The 20,478-nt window shown below is 42.4% G+C and overlaps 2 protein-coding genes across 4 annotated transcripts in view; one reads left to right on the top strand and one right to left on the bottom strand.

Moving 5' to 3' along the window:
* Positions 1-1,995: 1,995 nt before the first annotated feature.
* ZDHHC16 (zDHHC palmitoyltransferase 16) lies at positions 1,996-19,809 on the top strand. 3 transcript variants are annotated; one of them, XM_075612381.1, is made up of 11 exons: positions 1,996-2,156; positions 3,882-4,131; positions 4,752-4,946; positions 5,285-5,373; positions 6,357-6,385; positions 7,544-7,677; positions 9,194-9,241; positions 10,469-10,554; positions 11,594-11,717; positions 12,379-12,449; positions 16,355-19,809. In XM_075612381.1, the coding sequence occupies exons 2-11, from the start codon at positions 3,889-3,891 to the stop codon at positions 16,467-16,469; spliced, it is 1,134 nt and encodes a 377-aa protein (XP_075468496.1). In that variant the 5' UTR covers positions 1,996-2,156; positions 3,882-3,888; the 3' UTR covers positions 16,470-19,809. The 3 variants fall into 3 exon arrangements, with proteins under 3 accessions (XP_075468496.1, XP_075468497.1, XP_075468498.1); XM_075612382.1 differs by having other exon boundaries at positions 1,996-2,216; XM_075612383.1 differs by lacking the exon at positions 9,194-9,241.
* MMS19 (MMS19 cytosolic iron-sulfur assembly component) overlaps positions 16,650-20,478 on the bottom strand; it is a 49,678-nt gene continuing 45,849 nt past the window's right edge. Inside the window, exon 31 of the mRNA XM_075612380.1 lies at positions 16,650-19,826. Coding sequence (XP_075468495.1) covers positions 19,799-19,826 — 28 coding nt within the window. The 3' untranslated portion in view covers positions 16,650-19,798. The remainder of the gene's footprint in view (positions 19,827-20,478) is intronic.

Genomic DNA, 20,478 nt, shown 5'->3' with positions numbered 1-20,478 from the left:
TAGAGCCTTGTTCCTATGTGTTATTAAAAATTTCATCAACTCCATTGATGCTTTGTCTAAAATTTTGTTCCATTCTGTCATAAATAGGATATCATCCTGATCCGAGGTTGGGTCTTTAAAGATCCTTAAACCTCTCGGTATCCTGTCTACTGAAATATATTGTTCTAACGCAATCACCTCCCAGTAGGCTTTTGTATCCTTAATCATCAACCTTTCTAATTTCAAAAATAAAGTGTCTAAGTCTTCGTCATCTCCTGATACACTTTCTAACCTTATATCGTCTGAAAATATATTATCTAGTTCTCCGCCTCTATGTTTCCTCATATAAAATATAGAATCATTTTCTATTGCTGTGGCCATTTTGACACTGTGTATAGGAAATGCTGCTAACTGTGTAGTGGATGGATACAGAGAAAACAGAATACAATCAGCGCAAATTCCAAACACTTAGTGGGGTTGTAGTAGTAAAAATATTAACTACCCCTTGCCAATCAGTCAAACAGGAGGTGTTATACCTTACAATCTATTCTTGCTTGAATGCAGCCAATTAGGTCTGCGGCTCCACACTTGCCGCAATGGATAATGTAGAGAAGAAATGACCTAGGCGCAAATAAGCCAGGAAAGAAACAAAGAGAAAAATATCATAGGGCAGTATGTCTGTTACTTTCAGAGTTAAGGTGGTAAGGTATACACTTACACTTAATCAGCCAAATATAAGCCTTTAATCCACCACTGGGATTCAGGAACACTGCTGCTGGGATTTCTTTGCTGTTTGCATGGATCTCAGACTCTCCACGACTGCTGCTTGCTTCAGGGGTCACCTTTTCATCTGCAGCTGCGTGTCTCCTTAATATGGGATATAGCTCACCAGGGAGGGGGGGGGGGGGGAAGGGGAAGAGGGACAATGGAACAAAAATAGTATAAAACCTTTTATTGTAAAAACTATCTAAAAAATAACAAACAGTATCTCACTCACATGGTGTGAAATAATTTCAAGCAGTTGAGAGTTTAAATTGAGTCTCTCACACTCGTAGAGTAAGCTGTCCGGTCCACTGCACTGCTGCTAGCCTGGTTTACTTCCGCGTCACGTGCTCCGGCTCCAATTCTCGCGAGACTTCGACCTCCAATGACGTCACAGCGCTATCTCCACTCCGTTCTGCAGCGCGTCTCACTCTGCTCGGTTTGAAATGCCTGCAATGACTGCAGGGTCTGCCCTACGCGTTTCTCCTCTAGGGCTTCCTCAGGGGCATAATACCATTGTATCTCCCCACCCCTGGTATATATACCCACCTCCTGTGACTGATTGGATGCTTGCAAACAATTATATTAAACACTTTACCTCCGTGACGGGTACTAATTAAAAACGAATGGTGAACACAAGATGAACCAAATGTTCCTATTACCCAGACTGGCGATACCTATGTGTACTTTAAGAAGAGATAATTACATAATGTGTACATTTGACAATACTGGTTTATGCCTTAGCCTATAAAGTCAATTAGCTGTAATGCCATAATCTCTTGTTTCCCTAATCTAATCTAATATATATATATATATGTAATAGATTAAAGTACGTGACAAGTTCTATATATATATGTGTGTGTGTGTACTATATGTACTATGAGTGCTACTTTGTGTCGGTATGGAAAGAAGTGGAAGAGCAGGTTCCAAGCCGGTAACACATTGTCATAGAGCGTTACTCATAAAGGCGGAAATATATATATATATATATATATATATATATATATATATATAGATGGGGCTAGCTTCATGGAACTTGTCTCGTTCTTCAATCTATTATTTATATACTGTATATATATATATATATCCGCCTTTATGAGTAACGCTCTATGACAATGTGTTACCGGCTTAGAACCTGCTCTTCCACTTCTTTCCATACCGACACAAAGTAGCACTCAGGCACAGAGTGCGCATGCGCCCCCTGCGCGCATGCGTGATTCCCCTCTGTGCTCATGCGCGGCCCCTGTGTGTTTAGAGGCGCATGCGCTCGGCCGGTGACGCGCATGCCTGAAGGCTGCAGGAGAGCGCTGCACACAGTGATGTCCGGGTGTTGGTGCCGCTGTGTCCCGGGATGGGACAGCGCTGTGTACACGAGCCTGTCATCTTCAGCTGAGTGACACTGACACAGCGGGCAGGTGAGGGGACGGATGCAAGCACCGTGCTGGCTTCAGCCTCATATTCTCGGGGGTTATTGTGTGGGAGACCAATCCCATTACTTATTATACATTGTATATTATACATTGTATATACATATATATACACACACACACACACACACACACATATATATATACACACATAAACACACACCAGCATACATTGTATTATATATATATATATATATATATATATATATATATATATATATATATATATAATACAATACAATATATTATATATATATATATATATATATATATATATACATACATATAATACAATGTATGCTGGTGTGTGTGTGTATATGTGTGTTTGTGTGTGTATATATATATATAATACAATGTATAATATATATATATATTATACATTATAACAATCTATGCAATGTATAATATATAATACAATGTGTGCTGGCGTGTGTGTGTGTGTGTGTGTGTGTGTGTGTGTGTGTGTGTGTGTGTCTATATATATATATATATATATATATATATATATATATATATATATACTATATATAGACACACACACACACACCAGGATACATTGTATTATATATTATACATTGCATAGATTTTCATCTATACATTGCATACATTGTATTATAAATTGTATTACATATTATACATTGGATTACATGTTATATATTACATAGTATGCTCAAACAAGAATAACACAAGGCACTGCGAATTTTCTAATGCTATTTTAATGAACCAAAAAAACGAAGCAACGTTTCGACCAGAGCGGTCTTTTTCAAGTGGTAAGTGGCTCCCAATAAATAAATAAAAGTGTCCCATAGAGTCTTATATACCCATACCCAGGGACTACAGAACCAATGGGACGATGTATGTTTTGTTGAAGACTACATCACGACATCTAGGTAAATACCGCAGATTAGGTCGGGAATCACTGTGCGCAGCATCGGTTGGATAGCAACAGGCTGACAGATGAACGACACAGTTTCTGGTCAATCCAGACTGTACGATCAATGGAAGGTTATGAGAAGCCAAGATGGCGCCTGGCAAGAAAAATGCTCCCCTTTGTCGACGGATGACCCGAGACGTTAGGGTTCCTTGCAATGCATCTAATCTCAGACGTGCTATTGAAGAGGGTTGGGGTTCCTTACAATGCAACAAAAGACAGAAATGCCCAATGCTACAACCAATATGACAAAAAAATATATTAGTACAATACTTCAATGCTGATATTCTCATGAATAAGGGTTATTTAGTTAAATCCTTTGGCCAAAGCGTTATAAGCCTGCAAGGCACGCCAAGGCATAACCAAATTTGCAGGTCCTAACACTACCTGGTTAAAAGAGGTAAAACAAGAATTTTAAGCCACTTGGTGTGGCTTGCAGGTTTATAACGCTTTGGCCAAGAGAGGTTAGTGGTCCCCCATCCCAGGGTTAAAGCTCGCCCGCCCCACTTTCTAAGTTAGCAGGTTTTTTTTTCATGTTCCTGTGTTTGGACAGACCCAATGTGGTCATTCTCCCTCCAACAGAGTTAAATGAGTATTTTAACCAGGTAGTGTTAGGACCTGCAAATTTGGTTATGCCTTCGCGTGGCTTGCAGGTTTCCCCAGAATTTCACAATATAATTATAGGGTTCCTTAACCAAGTATACTTTGAAAACCACTGCACTAGCTGGATTGATTACAGTGATCGCTACACGTCCTGAGTGATTCTTTGATCCTTTCCGCAGGTAATGAATGGTGGGAATGAGAAGCCGCCGGCGTTTCCCTTGCTGTGTTATGCGCCGGTTCCTGAAGTGCCTGCGCCACCGGCGATGGCGATTTAAGTTTCTGAGCTGTTTGGTGGATTACCTCCGATATTGGCGGCTGTGCATCGTCTCCCTGTGCTACAACTCCTTCACCAACAGCGATGTCGTCATTGAGTCTCTCTTTGAGCCTATTTATTGGGTGGTGGATCATGTGACCAGGTGGTTTGGTATAGTAAGTATTTAATGGAGCAACGTTTGCACCTTTTTAAAGTTTATGCGTCTTGCATATACAGTGTTATAGACCAAACTAGGAAATCTTTCTTAAACCTATGAATTGCTTGAACCCTAAGACTCAGTAAATGTTTTCTCAGTATAATCGGTAATAGTGAAGTTTCAACTTTTACCATTGAAGCAGTTACAGGGAAAACTATATTGTTGTGGAGATCCTGTTCCCAGCACTGTATATAGATAGAGAAGGGCAGGGGAGGTGGTGTAACATAAGATACAGGACTTGTGCATACAGTACAGAGTTGCTGGTTCGATATCTGCCACTTTGCCTGGAATGATAGAAACGTTCTCTCATGGTTCTACAAGAATAGTAGCTTCATAAACACCTCTGGAATATATGTACAAATGCATTTGGGACTAAAGGTGCTGTGTAAATCCAATGTAGTATTATTACCTCATTTTGGTGTGTGCTTCCCAGGAGGGAACAAAATGACCAAGTCGGTTCTTTTGCTGAATCGCTCCTTTGAGGTTTATTTCCTTTGCCTTGCAGAGTACCAGGTACAGTTTATTGCCTGTTTAGCATTTTGGAAACCAATTTGAAACTCTGCATGTTGCCGTTCCCAGGTTTTTGTGGCTCTAGTGATTATTTTAACGAGCTCCATCGTGCTGATAGTGTACTCCTGCGTCCTGCCCCTCATTCTGCAGACCTACTCAACAGCTTGGATATGGTGGCACATTTCCTATGGCCACTGGAATCTCCTGATGATTGTCTTTCATTATTACAAGGCAATCACAACACCGCCTGGATACCCACCACAGGTGTGTATAGTTTCCGTGGTACTCCGTAATAAAGGATTGATGGATGGAATATTTTGGCCATTTTATTCTGATCAGATATTGTTTTGCACTGAGAGGAGACCATGGATAATTCCAAGAAAATAGTCAGTTTGACACCTAGCTTTCCAATCTCTACTCCGAGCTGCAGCCCAGACGATGCTTTGGGTGTAACCCAACAGTACTCCGACTGCCATCCAGACTTAGCACATTAAGGGATGTTTAAATGACGGTTGTGCTGAGGGATGTTTCATGACACTGCATAGCAAAGGTGTTTGTAAATCCTAATGTAATCTTCCATTGCTGCTTTGTGTTCTCTGCAGGCTCAAACGGATACCCCCTCTGTGTCTATTTGCAGGAAATGCATAGCACCTAAACCCGCACGGACACATCACTGCAGCATCTGCAGCAGGTGAGCGGGAAACGTGGGCAATTACTGTAAATATGGATTTATGGTTTAAACTGCCCATCTCGAAAAGATTACAATACGACATTTTTTATCATACTGGGGAAAGATACTATATTTCAATATTGCACCTTTGACATTTTTCTAATCGTGCTGCATCACTGCATTGCCCCTTTTTACATTTTTTTTGGGGGGGGGTTAATCCCTATTTAATTGTTTTAAAACAATTCATTTATTTTTATTTTTTATTTATTTTTATTCAAAATGATTGTACAGCTGGGGTTCTCAACTCCATTCCTCAAGATCCCCCAACAGGTCAGGTTTTCAGGATAGCCCTGCTTCAGCACAAGTGGCTCAGGGGCTCAGTCTTTGACTGACACTGAGTCTTTGACTGTCAAAGACTGAGCCTCTGATTGAGCCACCTGTGCTGAAGCAGGGCTATCCTGAAAATCTGACCTATTGAGGGGTTTTGAGGGCTGGAGTTGAGAACCCCTGCTGTACAGTTTTATAAATATTTGGCAGTTAAAATTATATTTAGCACTGCAGTTGTTTTAATAGGTGACCTAGAAGTTTCTAAAGTGTAATTAAAACAAGTTGTTACAAACATTCCACCCTACAATCATGCAGGTTTAATGGGAATGAAATGAGGAAGTCATTGTGTGGTGTGCTAATAAGTCAGAAGCGGTGTGGTTTTGGGCCCCAATTATGGTTTATAAATTGTTTTAATTATGGTTCAGAAGACACTTCTACACACGATAGTGTTTTTCATTCTACTGAAGAATAAAGTCTTGCTTATTACAGTAGTGAGTGAACACGCGGAGGAGGTATTAGCAGTCACATCTCCGGCTTTCAGTCACATAGTGACCTCTGTTTATAGTTCCGTACACCTTGTCTTTGTTAAAACACAGAACAGGATGTTTCTTTCGCGTTCTTGAATGGCAATTTTTTTTTTTAACATTTGTCATGTCAACACGTCTTTATTTCCTTAGGTGCGTTCTCAAAATGGATCATCACTGCCGTATCCTTTCTGAATATTAATAGTCACTTTTTGGGGGATGTGAGGGCAGAAGAACAGTCCTCTGAAAATCACTTGCTTTGTGCCAGCAAATCCTTAGGAAGCAGAGTGATAGCCATATTCAAACCTCTACAATCTTCTGATTGATGATATCTGTGTAATGTTTTACCGTCTGGTGTTAAATCTGCATGGCTCATTAAGCCAGGTTTTATTTCACTATTGACAAAGGAGTGGACGTTTTAGCAGAAGCCTTTTTCTGGCATGGACTGAATCAGTACTTCTTAAAATACATTTGCAGACCTAAAGTTGAGAGGAAAACCTCACTCTTCCCTTTGAGATTTTCACGACATTTTGGATAGAGTGGTTTCCTGGGGTGGAGGCCCCGTACACAGGAGTTACTGCTCCTATTTGTGTGCCGGCCTTATGGGAAGACATGAACGTATACTTCCCTAAACTGGTGTGATTATAACAAGTGGGTCAGACTTGGACCAATTAGTCTTCATTTCAAGAACATCATTCACCATCTCTTCCACTTGATGGATGCTTTATGAATGAGAGACTTCTGGGTGTTGGCCTCTGCTGTCTGTAACAAAAGTGGCCCACAGCAGTGTGCAGTTTTTCCCAATAATTACAACTGTTGATTCCTATTTCCCTTCCGTAAGACTTTGAGTCTCAAAAGGTAGAAGTTACTGGAGTGCTACCAAGTTGGACTCCACAAGATTGCAGTTACTATAGGAGTAGGAAGCCCCCCTCGTCCTACTTCAGTGTAGAACTGAGGAGCTGAGTGGACCTCATGAAATCACAAAGTTTTATGTTAAATGTGTCCAGGGACCGTTGGGTGTCAACTTTTGTTTGATGTGTTAACACTCACTAACTCCTCCTTTATTACAAAACTGCAGCAATAGCCTGAAAAAACAATCACACGCATGAGTTTGTTTAACCCCTTTGATGCCAGAAGGGACTTATCATTATGTATGGACAACGCAGACCCACTCTCCGCTTACAGTAATTGTTTATTGACTGGAGCACTTTTGCAGCCATGCGTTGCCTCGGGCTGCAATGCTAAAATTAGAATAGTGGGCCCACTGGTATTCAACACTAGCATAAAGCCCTATACTTCTCTGTGATGTTGTGTTACTACCCCTTAACTCCGTGTGGTAGCCTGGTTGAACAATTGTGTGGGACATTACAACCATCGCTATTTCCTCTCCTTCTGTCTTTTTATGACCATGGGGTGTGTCTACTGCAGTGTTAGCAGTCGTGTAATGTTCCGGGAAGCCTATTCAGCCATCGAGGTGAGAACCTTTCTGCAAACCTTTCTGGCTGGTATACTTGTAGATAAACTTAGAAAACGGATTAGTAAGAGCATGAACTCCTATAATACTCACTGTACCGGAACAGATAATTGCGATGCACCATATGCTGTCGGGGGTCTAATCCTGCAGTACAATGTTTTTCACCACTGGTTGCTAGGAACCCTTGGATTCCCAGGGCATCCCTAAAGGGTTCCCTGCAATTTTCTGGTGATTTGAAAATTATATCAAATACAGAAGAACTTACAATGCATCTGATCTCAGACGTGCTATTATTAGAGAGGGTTGGGGTTCCTTACAATGCATCTGATCTCAGACGCGCTATTAGAGAGGGTTGGGGTTCCTTACAATGCATCTGATCTCACACGCGCTATTATTAGAGAGGGTTGGGGTTCCTTACAATGCATCTGATCTCAAACGCGCTGCTATTAGAGAGGGTTGGGGTTCCTTACAATGTATCTTATCTCAGACGCGCTATTAGAGAGGGTTGGGGTTCCTCAGAATTTCACATAGGGTTCCTTAAAAAAAGGTTGCAAACCACTGCTGTAGTTAGTAGATCTAATTTTGGAACAGATTCAATGGCAGAAAGGCAGCTGAGGAATATGTAATCTCAATAAAGATATATTTCTTCAATCTACCAGTGTCGGCTGCCTTTCTGCTATTAAATCTATACTTGTAGATAAGACACTGCTGCCTCTTTGTTTATGTTCAGGATTGCTTTATTCTAAAAAAACACTTTCAAATACTGTCCAACATGCACTTCAGATTTTGTGGATATATACATTTTTTTGGTAGCTGTATTTGTGGTAAATGTGTATTGCACAATGAGAGGAGAGAATGCATGTGGAGTGATTTATAACAAAGCGGTAATGGGTGTTTCCTTTACTTATTAGCTTGTAAAAAGCTGTTATTGCTATTAGTTTGCTTTGTGAATGTAATTGATTTTAATAAAAGGCAAAGCGGTGTAACGGTGTGCGATGTGGTACGGCCGTGGTTACTGCCCATGTATAGAAAAGGACTTTTTACATTGAGTTGAGCAAGTCGGGCATTTTATCTGGAAATCGTACAAAATGGCGAAAGTAGTGTCTTCCCTCACGGAGGAAAAGTCGATTCTTTTTGTGACGTGTCTGCGAAACAGTAGCAGTCAGGCTAGTTTTGTGTAATACTAGCTGCAATGGTTAGCGCAGGGGTGCTCAACTTCTGTCCTCAAGTCCACCCCCCGCCCCCCCCCCCCCCCCCGACAGATCAGGTTTTCAGGATGTCCATGCTTCAGCACAGCTGGCTCAGTCTTTGTGATTGAGCCACCTGTGCTGAAGCTGGGATATCCTGAAAACCTGACCTGTTTGGGGGAGATGGGTTGGTTTGGAGGACTGGCGCTCAGCACCCCTGGGTTAGTGCATCCAGCTTTAGGATTGGAGGCTTGCTTTTTTTTGTCGCCATCGCTAGCGGAGGGATTGGGTGTGTACGGTAATCGTGGGTCTGTTTTCCTTCTTACTAGAAAATGAAGCACCTGGACAAGGAGAGGCTTCAGGTTGCAGCCAATGAGGTGGGCTATCTTCCAAAAATCTTTTTAAGATGACTGTGCCAACCGGAACAGTTTGCCACCCATAGAGCTTGTGTACAAATATGCACTAAAGATTCAAAACACTAGTGGTTGGCATTTTGGTTATTGCTTCCTAGTAACTATTGAGACGGGAGAGATCTAAGGTGCGTTGAACTGCATCGGTGCAGCTTGCGACTATATTTTATAGGGATAAATGTTTTTAGAAAGGCCACAATGAACCTGGTTTGCAGGTTTGTGCTTCGTTGCTCAATCTTTCCCAGCGATGTCTTTCCTATCCCTTTCCTGTGTGTGTGTGTGTGTGTGTTCATTCAGCCGTTGGTGTTTATTACTCATTGTTGAAGTTGATACATCTGTCCTCCGCCACCACTGACCTTCCTCTGTCTGGCATGAGATTCCCATTGTTAAGTTTGACCCGCTTCCGTGTAACGTTGCATGTAAATAGCCAGGTGTAATATGTAAGGTCTGCAGCAGAATCCAGAGCGCATCGTACAACACCACTGCATTGAGTCTCTAAATGCTTAACACCGTGTGTGCGCGCGCGCGCGTGCGTGCGTGCGTGCGTACACATTTTTATTATGTAGCACTGTACATAGAATTTTGCAGACACATTGAGTCCCTGCCCCATAGAGCTTAGTCTAATATTGAGGTATAGGATGAAACCGCAGGCTCCCCTTCAAAAAGCTGAAAAGGAGTGACGTTGTTTTTAAAGGGGAGTCTGTGTCTTCTGTGATATAATGATGTAGTGGTAGATATATAGAGTAGATTAATCCTATTACATGCCCTACGCCAGGGGTGGCCAACTCCAGTCCTCAAAGGCCACAAACAGGTCAGGTTTTAAGGCTATCCCTATTTCAGAGCCACTGATTGAGCCACCTGTGCTGAAGCAGGGATATCCTTAAGACCTGACCCGTTGTTGAGGACTGTGGAGTTGGCCTCTCCTGGCCTATGCATTTGTAGCTGATATTTAATAGACGGGGAAGTGGTCATGTTGTGGTATTCTTAACAGCTCCAGGACCTGAAAAAGTTATTCTCCTTAGGAAAACATTAATAACGACTGTCCAGCAAAAAGTGTAAATACTACATGTATTACTATAATCATATAGGCATGTACTGCAGAATTATCTGGAGATGCTTCACATAAATATATTTTTTAGTAGCTGTAAAGGGAAAGTTGAAATGGCTTTTTCTCTCATTTCTTATTTCGTTTAGACCTACAACCAGACTCCACCTCCCAGCTTCTCGTTCCGAGAGAGAGTATTCCAGAAGTGCATCATTTACCTCTGGGTGCTTTGCAGGTAACGTGGCTGCACAAGATACTGGGACATTGACTGCAGATATGGCTGCATGCACTGCGAACGCTGAATGGGCAAACACAGCATTAACAAAACCCATTAACCAGACAAGAAGCCCCCATGTTGCTCTCTGTGGTGTGTTGCAGTCTTATCAGCAGTAGAGATTCAAGCAAATTCAAGTAATGAAGAATAGTTTTAACTGATTCAATATTTTTCGGGCATAATTAGGTAGACCTTACAGCTGGAGACCAAGCAATATCCTACATGTGCGTTTATTTATTTGTTTCAATAAATCCGTTCTTTACTATTAAAAAAAAAAAGGCAACCCCCCACCCCCCTTTTTGAGCCTTGCCCTCTCTCTAGCAGTGCACCAATTGTATCTAGTGACTGCATGGTCACATGATCTTCCCCACAGAACTTTGTCATATTAATATGCAAATGCATTCCACTGACTGTAGAATACTCTCCTGCAGCCATTTAGTGAACCCAGAGCCGAATCTTCGCCGATCAGCAACTTGACTAATTACTTATACTTGTATTGATGTACATATTAAATGGGAAGAAAATAAATAAACGCAATCTCCCCCCTAATGGCCTTTTTGTTTTTACAGGACTGGAACATGGGGAGGGCGGGGGGGAGGGATTCTAGACAGCTGAACTGTGCTCCGGGGACCCATTTCCCGAGACACTTACCAGTATTACTTCTTGCTTTAAGTAGCTGTTCAATAGGAAGCTGTAACCAATGATATTGCTGCTTCCTATTGTCTCAAAATATGGCAGTCATTTTGTCGTCCCTGTAGGGAGATATAAACCCACTAGCTATCATTGAGCATCTTGGCAACGGTGGTAAACAACACGGCTCCCAATGGGGGGGAGGTTGGGGTTAAAAAAAAAAAAAAAAAGTATTGGGGGTTTATGTGCTCTGTATTAAGTTTTAAGGTGGACAAGGTTCAGTTGTTGCTTCCAAATTAATTTACGTCTTAAGAGGAAATATGCTACAACGTTCATGTTCTTGTATTGACTATTTAAAATCTTCTTTCAGCTCTGTAGCATTAGCCCTTGGTGCTCTCACGCTATGGCATGCCATACTCATTACTCATGGCGAGACCAGCATAGAAAGACACATCAACAAGAAGGAAATCAAGAGACTGCAATCTAAAGGAAAGGTGAAGATTTCACTTTACAATGACAAAACCGTAGAATTGGGGAGAGGGTCCGACATCTAGGGTCGTACACATTAAATTACAATAGTGCTAATTGGAAGCATATGTGCGATAGTGGCCCGATTGGCACTATCACAGTTTAATGAATAACCCGTGTGTGATATAGTTTTTATCTAGAGAATGTAAGAGCTATTCTCTTCCAGCGTTATAAGTGTATGAGTAGGTAGCATTATTTAAAAGCCCCTGCATTAATCTGCCCCCATGGATAACTTCTAATTGAATCGGGTATAATGTCCATATTCTGCCTGCCTTTCTCCCACCTCCCAAAAGGAAGCTTCCAGAGGACTCTGCTGCTTGAGCTAAACCACATCTGTAGATGTAGATGCTACAGCAGGGGTAGCCAATACCAGTCAATAGCTACCAACAGGTCAGTTTTTCAGGATCTCTCTGCTTCAGCACAGGGAGCTCAATCAGTGGTCGGTGCTGAAGCACGACTAGCCTGAAAACCTGACCTGTTGGTGGCCCTTGAGGATTGGAGTTGCCCACCTCTGGTCTAGGCTGAACCTGTCAATCTATCGTGTCGCTCCTTTGTGAGGACTGGAGGTGGCTTCCCCTGTGCTGCAGGAACCGGCTTTAATGTTTTTGTATTTTATTTCTTTTGTAGTTGTTTCATAATCCATACAGCTATGGTCGGTGCCATAACTGGAGAATTTTCCTTGGTGTGGAGACAAAAAAGTAAGTAACCTGTAATCACGCATGGACTATGGGAATACTACTACTTTTTAGAGCTCAACTGCAGGGTGACTTTGCCCTTAAAATGGTATCAATATTGTGTAGTAATGATGTGACTGGAGCAAATCTTCCCATTAATGATACAATAATGCAGGGGAGGCCAACTCCAGTCCTCAAGGGCCACCAACAGGTCAGGTTTTCAGGATATCTCTGCTTCAGCACAGGTGGCTCAGTCGTCTGACCCACCTGTGCTATAGCTGGGCTATCCTAAAAACCTGACCTGTTGGTGGCCCTTGAGGATGGAGTTGGCCACTCGTGCAATAATGCAACTACTTTTTGCAGCTTCTTTTCCAGTTTCTATGTACGTTTAAAGATTACCAACAAATTATAGGCTAAAGTTGGTCAATTCTGGGCATTATTGAAATCCCTGCTCTGATTGGTTAAAATTCCGGGCATTATTCATTCAGTAATGCCCGGAATTTTTGCACTTGCAATATGTTTATTTCCAGCCAATCAGCTTTTCCTTTTGTCAGAAAAGCTCTGGGACAGGGCAGGGGATTAGTCAGGAGGAAGGGACAGCTCTGACAGGGCAGGGGATTAGTCAGGAGGAAGGGACAGCTCTGGGACAGGGCAGGGGATTAGTCAGGAGGAAGGGACAGCTCTGACAGGGCAGGGGATTGGTCAGGAAGAAGCAGGCTGTGACTCCTCCCCCTCCCTCCGCGAACAGAGCTGACAGATTCAGTAGATTTAGCCCTTGAGCACACACAGACTACGCGACGTGCTCGCGCATTCGTCACCGACCCCTGGCGGCCAGTGGTAGTGTTCATTGTTGAAACTACCATTGGCTACGAAGCACGGCATCGTCGCCGCTGCTGTAGCTGGAGTCTTTCAAAAGTGTGATTCCAGGCTGCAGCCGCGCGACGTCACTTTCAGCAGCCAATCAATGCATTGGCTGTTGAAAGTGAACAGACTTGGCAGCTCCCTGCGCGCGTGCGCACACACACACGCTCTCCATTCCCCACTCCGAGCTCCCCGCTCCCCATTCCCCACTCCGAGCTCCCCGCTCCCCGCGCATAATACATTTATTTATCCGCCGCCCGCTGCCCCGCATTACATTATTTATTTATCCGCCGCTCCCCCCGCCCGCTCGCGGATCATTCCGTCTGCTGGGGATGTTCACACATCGCCCAGGAGACGGAGGTGCGCACACACTCATGCAGCCACCGCGTAGCGCTGTGTGTGCTCCTGGCCTTAAGGAGGGAGAGAGTGTGTAGCTGCATAGTGTGTGTGTGTGTCAGCAGCAGCAGCGTTTGTGTGTAGCAGCAGTTTGTGTGTCGCAGTGTGCGGATATAGATAGCTGCAGTGTAAGTGTATTTAGAGGTGGTTTAATGTATTTACCATTGTATTTTAATATAATTTGTATTGTATTTGCCGTCCTCGCCCTTCTAACCCCAGACCCTGGCTAAACTCCCACACACGCATGCTGCGTTCCTCCACTCGTTCCTCTGAACGCCTCTGGAGGAAATCTCATATGCTCGCAGACTTCATTCACTACAAATTTATGCTATCCTGTTTCAACTCTGCCCTCTCTCAGGCTAAACAAGCCTACTTTTCATCACTAATCAACACACACAAGTCTAACCCACGCCGTCTCTTTTCTGTCTTTGACTCTCTACTCAGACCACCCTCAGCTGCCTCCTCTTCTTCCTCCATCTCACCTCAGGACTTTGCTGACTTTTTTAAGGAAAAGGTGGAATCCATACGGCAGAACATCCCATCTGTTGCCTCCTCCCATCCCACAATGCTTCCCAACGCTCCCCCTGCCTTTCTTGACTCCTTTTCCGCTATCTCGGAGGAGGATGTGTCACTGCTGATCTCCTCTTCTCCCTCTACCACTTGCCCTCTTGACCCCATTCCCTCCCATCTCCTAAAACCTCTTGCTCCTTCTATAATCCCTATGCTCACACAGATCTTTAACTCTTCCCTCTACTCTGGTACCTTTCCATCATCCTTCAAGCATGCAACCGTTATACTCAAAAACAGCAAGCTTGACCCTACCTGTCCTAACTGTCAACCTGTATCCCTCCTGCCTTTTGCCTCCAAACTCCTTGAACGTCTTGTATTCTCTCGATTGCTACACTTTCTCAACACCTATTCTGTCCTAGACACTCTACAATCTGGTTTCCGCACTGCTCACTCTACTGAAACAGCCCTCACTAAAATAACTGACGACCTCCACGCTGCCAAAAACAGAGGTCATTACACTCTGCTCATATTACCCGACCTCTCTGCAGCATTCGACACCGTGGACCACCCTCTTCTCCTTCACATTCTCCATACTCTTGGTATTCGGAACAAAGCTCTATCCTGGATCTCATCCTACCTCTCCCAGCGTACTTTCAGTGTCTCTTTTGCCAACACCACCTCCTCCTCTATTGATCTCTCTGTGGGGGTACCCCAGGGCTCTGTCCTGGGACCCCTTCTCTTTTCTCTTTACACACACTCTCTAGGTGACCTAATCACATCTTTTGGGTTTAAATATCACCTCTATGCTGACGACATACAAATCTACCTTTCAACCCCTGACCTTACACCTGCTATACAGACCAAAGTTTCTGAATGCCTCTCTGGAATATCATCCTGGATGGCCATCCGCCGACTGAAACTTAACATGGCAAAAACAGAGCTCCTTATACTTCCTCTCAAACCTGGCCCTACTACCTCCTTCCACATTGCTATTGGAAATACGATAATTCACCCAGTAGCCCAAGCACGCTGCCTAGGGGTTACACTTGATTCGTCTCTCTCATTCTCCTCTCATATTCAAAACCTTTCTAAAACTTGTCGCTTTTTCCTCCGCAATATCACAAAGATACGCCCTTTCCTCTGTTACTCAACTGCTAAAACTCTGACTCAGGCCCTCATTCTCTCACGTCTCGATTACTGCAACCTCCTGCTGTCCGGCCTTCCTGCCTCTCACCTGTCTCCCCTACAATCTATCCTAAACGCTGCTGCCAGAATCACTCTACTCTTTCCTAAATCTGTTTCCGCATCTCCCCTCCTGAAATCCCTCTCCTGGCTTCCGATGAAATCACGTATCTCACACTCAATTCTCCTGCTCACTTTTAAAGCTTTACATTCTTCTGCCCCTCCTTACATCTCAGCCCTAATTTCTCGCTATGCACCATCCCGACTCTTGCGTTCTTCTCAAGGATGTCTTCTTTCTACCCCCTTTGTATCTAAAGCTCTCTCCCGCCTTAAACCTTTCTCACTTTCTGCCCCACACCTCTGGAATGCCCTTCCCCTCAATACCCGACTAGCCCCCTCGCTATCCACCTTTAAGACTCACCTTAAGACACATCTGCTTAAAGAAGCATATGAATAGCACTGGATAATCATGGACACATGATACATAGCTTGGCCCCCTGCAAACGCACTTACTAGAATCCCCTCCTACTGTCTCTGTACGTTCTCCCTACCTACCAATTAGATTGTAAGCTCCTCGGAGCAGGGACTCCTTCCTTAATGTTACTTTTACAGTATGTCTGAAGCACTTATTCCCATGATGTTATTTATATTATTTGTTATTTATATGATATGTATTACTACTGTGAAGCGCTATGTACATTTATGGTGCTATATAAATAAAGACATACAATAAAAAAAAAATCTATATAACACAGGTGTCCATTATTTATGAAAAAGCCAGAGTTGCTGCCTGTGAAAGGGGTTAAAAACATAACATTGGGCAAGAACCGTTTATTCCTTACTTTCCTACTAATGAATGCACTTTTAATATAACAATGTCAAATTATTTTATAAGCGTGTGTAGTTACAATTTGAATTATTAGGATAAATATGTTACATCGTATTGCATTTTATTGTTGCAATTCTACATTCCTTTGTAGGCATTGGGTCACCAGAGTTCTTCTACCATCATCTCACCCCCCTGACGGGAATGGTTTAACCTGGGCCGCTCCATCTTGGATACCCAATAAGCAGGCATTTGTCCATGCGATATGACGCGGAGAGCAGAGTCCTTGCTGCCTTTTGGATATTACATTGCTTGATGGCTCCTGTGCAGGAAGATGTACTAACACAGTGTACCATTGCAGGACCTTTCCGTAGCAGAAGAGATTTCGGTTGAGTCGCTTTTGAACTAAAAAAAAACCTGATAATGTATTGAACTTTTTTGAAAAAGTAATAGTATGGGAAGTAAAAATCCTATTTACGAGCACATTCACGTCGGACAGGTCCACCAACCTGCCTTTCCCCACTATCTCTCATCATACAATGCTGCCACTGCAGACAGGGATTCTGGGTAATGACATGCAAATGAGAACCAAGTCCGTCACTTCTGGCTTCTTATCCATTTTAACGAGTTTTATGAGGCAAGAGCTGGTACTTGTCATAATAAAATGAAAATGTTTTTTTATTGTCTGTAGGGCTTTATTACATAAACTGTTCAAGTGGAGTATGACAAGGTTTTGGATGTTGCCATCAGCATAATGAGGAAGACAAATGATTCAAGGGCAAAGCAACTAGGGGGACGTGTCTGGGCCAAGTCGGCAGCTAATTCCAGATTTTAGTTTTTCTTCAAAGACGAAGCATCCTAAAGACTGCAGTAGCTCAGCTTCCAGCTAATACATCGGAAAGTGCTGGAAGCGCTACTGCTTACAAACAGTATGTGTGGTGACCATTAGTGACTAAATATAATCAAAAAGTGTACAGGGTACTTATACATATAAGCATGGCTGCATGATAAATAACTGACCGAACAAGATCAGGGAAACATACATATAACAAACACAAACCGGAGCCTCAAAGTCCAATAAATGCAAAAAAATATGCATCATTCAATATATGCAAAAGAAAAAAGGGCTATGCGCATCTCACGATCAACTGTAACCTCTGACCCTACGTGTTACGTGACTGGGTATATATACCCCTGAGGAAGTGAAACAGTCACGTAACGCGTAGGGTCAGAGGTTTCAGCTGATTGTGAGAGAGCGTGCATGCAGCCTTTTAGGCACTGCAAAAACAGCCCAGCAGCTCTCCGTGAAATTCTCCCCATCTGCTCCTGGACTTGAGCTCGGTACACGGAGCACACAGAGAGCATCGGATCGCCTACACAGACGTTCCCCTGCAGTGGAGGAGCCATTGGTTGTCATCTGCCACTGTTTGGATGTGCCTATTTAACTCCTATCTTGTGAGTAGGATTCTGGTTTTTGTAAACCGGACCAGCAGCGCAACGCGACTCATGTATTTTTAAGCAGACATTGTCTTTTATATTTTAATAAATTAGCTTAACTGTTTATTTTAGCAGTGTTTTGATTGTTCATTGTTTGTTAGTGTTAGTCTTGTCCCGTTTTAGTTGTTATGTTGTTTATGCAGCAGTACAACCTATGATTGTCCCTTGTGTTTAATCCCACATGTCCTGAGGAAATTTCTTCATGGATTATTCAAGTGGATCCAGATGTTCCAGATTGGACTTCTGTAATAAGGGTTCATATTACCTTATATTTGCATTTATTGGACTTTTTTGAGGTGCCGGTTTGTTATTTGTCAGCTTCCAGCTAGACACATGGCGTCCCTCTTCAGCCACTTCCAGAGTGATATTTTCTGTCGATTAACACCATGCAGTTGCCCCTTTTGCAGCCAAATAACAGATTATTATTATTGCAACTACAACACAAACCTTACTCATTCCTAAATCAAGGCATCCGAGCAATCATGTTTATTACGTTGGATTGATTTACCACAAAATGGCACTAGGGAGATGCATTTATCAGCCTCTAAAACTAAATGGATGGCATGTATAGTATAGATACAGTATATAATTTGAAAATACAGGTGCTGAACGTGTGTGTGAAATGTAGAAATGGCTTTAAATGGATATGATCTTCCTTCACTTTTGCATTGTCCAACCTGGTCCTTGTTTACCACCATTCCTTTTTATTTTCTTGGCAGAACTGAACTTCTTTTGTAAGATGTAGTTATGTGCTCACTAGGTACCTTTTACGATGACTTTGGAAGTTTTAGATATTTTATGATAAAAAGGTGGAACGTACAGAATGATTTAATTGTGCAACCATTGAAATACACACATTACTGAAATATCTAACCGTGTCCAATTGGTTGAGCTGTTTATTTTTTGGCTATTACCCAGAAAAAGCACATTTGTATTCGTACTGTATATATTTACATGGTGTTTGCACTGGCAGGGTCACATGAGATCACTGGAACAATGACGACTTCCTTATCTGCCTCCAGTCTCTATTTTTACAAATGAAATACTAATATACTCAGTTTTGGTAGTTATACTCCTCCGTGATTTAAGTGGGATTATGTACACTTCTTTTTTTAGGATCTTGTGATTTCAATGTTTATTTATTTGCATAATGCAATGATGCCACTTTAGGGAAAATACTTTGTCATTACTGTATTTTTGAAATCTTGTAAAGTCTAGAAATAAATAAAAACATCTAAAACACAGGAAAGATGCAGTGTGATCATTAAAGATCTGATTGAAACCTTACACTACATTAGACAAAGATGCTAGTTTTTAATGTAAACATTTGTAGTATTGATGGTGCATATGCTGAAAATGTACTCCTTGGTTCACAATCTTCATGACAAATCTTTGCTACATTCATCCTCAAATCTGGCTAATATTGGAACAGAGACAGTCATACTACAGATTATTTCCAACAGGAAAGTAATAGTTGCATCTTTTTAAAACAAAATGCACACTAAAGCAAAACACAACCCTACTGCTAATTATACCCCCCCATTGGAACCAGTCACTAATTGACCCTGGTAACACTTTGCTTTAAAACGTGCAAAATAGGGGCTTAATTCACTCGTAAATTGGTATGTGGATAATGTCCCCCTCCATCCATCGAATATATGCGCTGGAGGCAACAGTGTCAAGTCATTAGACCACACACACACACACATTATTTTTTACAGTGAAATCTTGCATCTCCACACTAAAGTCAGGCTTTGATATTAAATCACATTACTATACTTTACAATATACATTATATATATCTTTCCTGCAGATGGCACGCCACATTGTTTCCTAATGTTGATCAAGTGCAATATAAAGTCCGTAAATTTCTTTTGTTGGGTGATGTGGAACAGAATTAAAATGAATAAAAGGTTGTTATAGAATGGAGTTAATAAGATGATAAATAACTGTCCCGGTGCTGTATTTTCCTTTCATTGTAGACACAGCATGTCTGGGGTTTCTAAACGAGATGGTATTTGATTCATGGCATCGATGACAAATTAGTAGCATCCTGGTTAGATTGTCTCCGTGCAAAGAATGGACATTTCCAGTTCAATTCTCAACTACCTGGACTTCCGAGAAAAAACCTAGAAGTAAATCGTACACAAAATGAGCGCTGTGTGTTGGGGATAACAAACCTGTCAAATTCAACCTCAAATAACTGTGCACTGCCGCACCCCTAAAAAGTATCTTGAATATGAATGCAATGTGATACTTTTATACCCTTAGGATGCGCTATGACGTAGATACGACATCCAAGGCCGGCACCATCGGTATCTCAAGGCATAGTACACAAGGAGAAAGCTCACACACACACACACACAGGCCAAAAACCACTGCAGGAAGGGGGAAGATTGTGCGCCGTAGGAATGGAGACAGCGAGAAATGAATGAAAACTGGATTGCAAGACATGAGTAAAAAGGTGAAAGAAATTTGGAGCGGTGACAGATTACATTTACAGGCATACCCCGCATTAACGTACGCAATGGGACCGGAGCATGTATGTAAAGCGAAAATGTACTTAAAGTGAAGCACTACCTTTTCCCACTTATCGATGCATGTACTGTACTGCAATCGTCATATACGTGTATAACTGATGTAAATAACGCATTTGTAACAGGCTCTATAGTCTCCCCGCTTGCGCAAAGCTTCGGTACAGGCACGGAGCCGGTATTGCTGTTCAGGACGTGATGACAGGCGCATGCGTGAGCTGCCGTTTGACTATTGGGCGATATGTAC

Source organism: Ascaphus truei, chromosome 8 (assembly GCF_040206685.1).
Source record: "Ascaphus truei isolate aAscTru1 chromosome 8, aAscTru1.hap1, whole genome shotgun sequence".
NCBI lineage: Eukaryota > Metazoa > Chordata > Amphibia > Anura > Ascaphidae > Ascaphus > Ascaphus truei.
This window is presented reverse-complemented; position numbering and strand designations above follow the sequence as displayed.

Coding starts and splice junctions, on each gene's coding strand:
- ZDHHC16 (XM_075612381.1), top strand. CDS start 3,889: ATGGTGGGAATGAGAAGCCGCCGGCGTTTCCCTTGCTGTGTTATGCGC. Junction 11,718..12,378: donor GACTGCAATCTAAAGGAAAG/GTGAAGATTTCA, acceptor TTTCTTTTGTAG/TTGTTTCATAATCCATACAG. Junction 12,450..16,354: donor CTTGGTGTGGAGACAAAAAA/GTAAGTAACCTG, acceptor ATTCCTTTGTAG/GCATTGGGTCACCAGAGTTC.